General features: G+C 27.4%; 1 protein-coding gene across 1 annotated transcript in view; it reads left to right on the top strand.

Annotated features, from left to right (window-relative positions):
• The window catches only part of LOC107637979 (macrophage migration inhibitory factor homolog), a 2,857-nt gene extending 1,102 nt beyond the window's left edge, over positions 1 to 1,755 (top strand). The window contains exon 2 of the mRNA XM_016341193.2: positions 1,311 to 1,755. Coding sequence (XP_016196679.1) covers positions 1,311 to 1,538 — 228 coding nt within the window. The 3' untranslated portion in view covers positions 1,539 to 1,755. The remainder of the gene's footprint in view (positions 1 to 1,310) is intronic.

The raw sequence follows: 1,885 nt of genomic DNA, 5'->3' as shown, positions 1-1,885 counted from the left end.
GATATTTCATACACTTTTATATTCACCAATCACCATAAAAGCCTCATTAATCCTTATTCACATGTTTATATTTTTTATTAATTATTTTTTTACAAATATATGTCAAATTATCATTATCACATTTTTCTCGATCCAAATAATAGATAAAATTCTTTGCACCATCCTCGCAGTCGCAGATTAGAAAAGTTTAATTTGCCCTTTGTATGCAAATCAGGTCCCAATAAATAGTAATTAATTAAGAAAATACCACTAGGGCTAATTAATTAACAATCTCGTTACGTTATCAACAGCATTTCTGTCAATTCTGATTTATAAGAGTATTTAATTGAAATGTCTTTGTGGATGTATCTAATAAAAATATTTTTTTATGGCTATATCTAATAAAAATGTCTTTATAGACATATTCTCTTTATACATGTGTTTAAAATATAATAATTAATTATTGTTGGTAATAAGTTGACAGCTAATATATTGATATCCTATACTTTTTCATTAATTAATCAATCCTGCTAATAGCATTTTTATCAATTTCTGCCAACTCTTATTTATAACTGTATTTAATAAAAGCGTTTTTATGGATATGTTTAACAAAAATATTTTTTTTATAGTTACGTTTAACAAAAATGTCTTTATAAATATATTTTTTAGATGTATTTTTTTATAAATGTATTTAAAATATAATAATTAATTTTATTAACAATAAGTTGATAGATAATATGTCGATACCTTATACTCTTCCTTAATTATAAAGATATGCACTTCAAGCTAAGTCGTCATCATCATATTGATTATTAATGTACGGAGCGACGATGTTGAGTTCTTTCTTCGTATAAAAGTAAAACAGTCATGGCTTATCTCTTGAAGAGAGGACAAAATATTATAATACTAAAATATTATATTTGATAATCATATTAAAGGTTCAATGAATTTTGCTCCGGGTAATAATTTGTGTGTTAATATATAATAATGCAATGGAACATTCTGAAACCTATTCCTTATAGCTCACATGTGAAAAAGGGGTGGATAGTGGAAAATACTGTTACACTACATGCACTGCAAATTGCACTTCAAGTAGTTGGAATAGGAATAGTCTCATCTTGAATAGCTAGCTATCTTCCACCATCCTTTGTGTAGTACCACTACCCCAACACCACTTGTAATTAGTAATTAGTTTTTTTTTTTCTGACTTATCCAATAGAAACAATAAAATAAATCCATATCCACGTGTAAACATGCACACACACACACACAAATCTCATCATGAACCCAAGTAAGTAGTATATTAATTGAAAAAGTTAACATTATTGCAGTTTGTGATGGTAATTTTGAAGTCGTCAGTGCCAATATCATTTGAGGGAAACAAGAAAGCAGCTGCATATGCTGAGATAGTATCAATGGGTGGCATCAATTCAGAAGTGAAGAGGAAGCTTATTGCCACCATTGGCACCATTTTGGAGACCCACCTCTCTATCCCAACAACAAGATTTTTCCTCAAAGTCTTTGATACAACTGCATTTCGTACAAACTCCAAAATCTAATAATAATAATAATAATACTAATCATGCATGCTTAGCTTTCTGTTTCATCATCATATATATATTTATTCTGATTATCTCACATGCTATATATGAGATATTATTGATGAGTCATTGAGCTCTAATAATAAATCATTATGGGCTACTTTAATTTTAATGAGTGTTTGTACTGCTGTAAATAAATTAAATACAATTGTTCTATTTGCAAGTTATGCTCTAAGAAATCAAGTTCTTGAGATGAAAAACTTACATATATATTATTAGATGAAATTTTGAGGTGATTATGAAATTTTGATAACATTTAAAAGTATAGTTAAAATTAAAGGTTATATATATATTTTAGCTATGCT

The sequence above is a fragment of the Arachis ipaensis genome, chromosome B04, assembly GCF_000816755.2.
Source record: "Arachis ipaensis cultivar K30076 chromosome B04, Araip1.1, whole genome shotgun sequence".
In the NCBI taxonomy this organism is placed as follows: Eukaryota; Viridiplantae; Streptophyta; class Magnoliopsida; order Fabales; family Fabaceae; genus Arachis; species Arachis ipaensis.
Note: the sequence above shows the minus strand (reverse complement) of the source record. Positions and strands in the feature narration are given on the sequence as shown.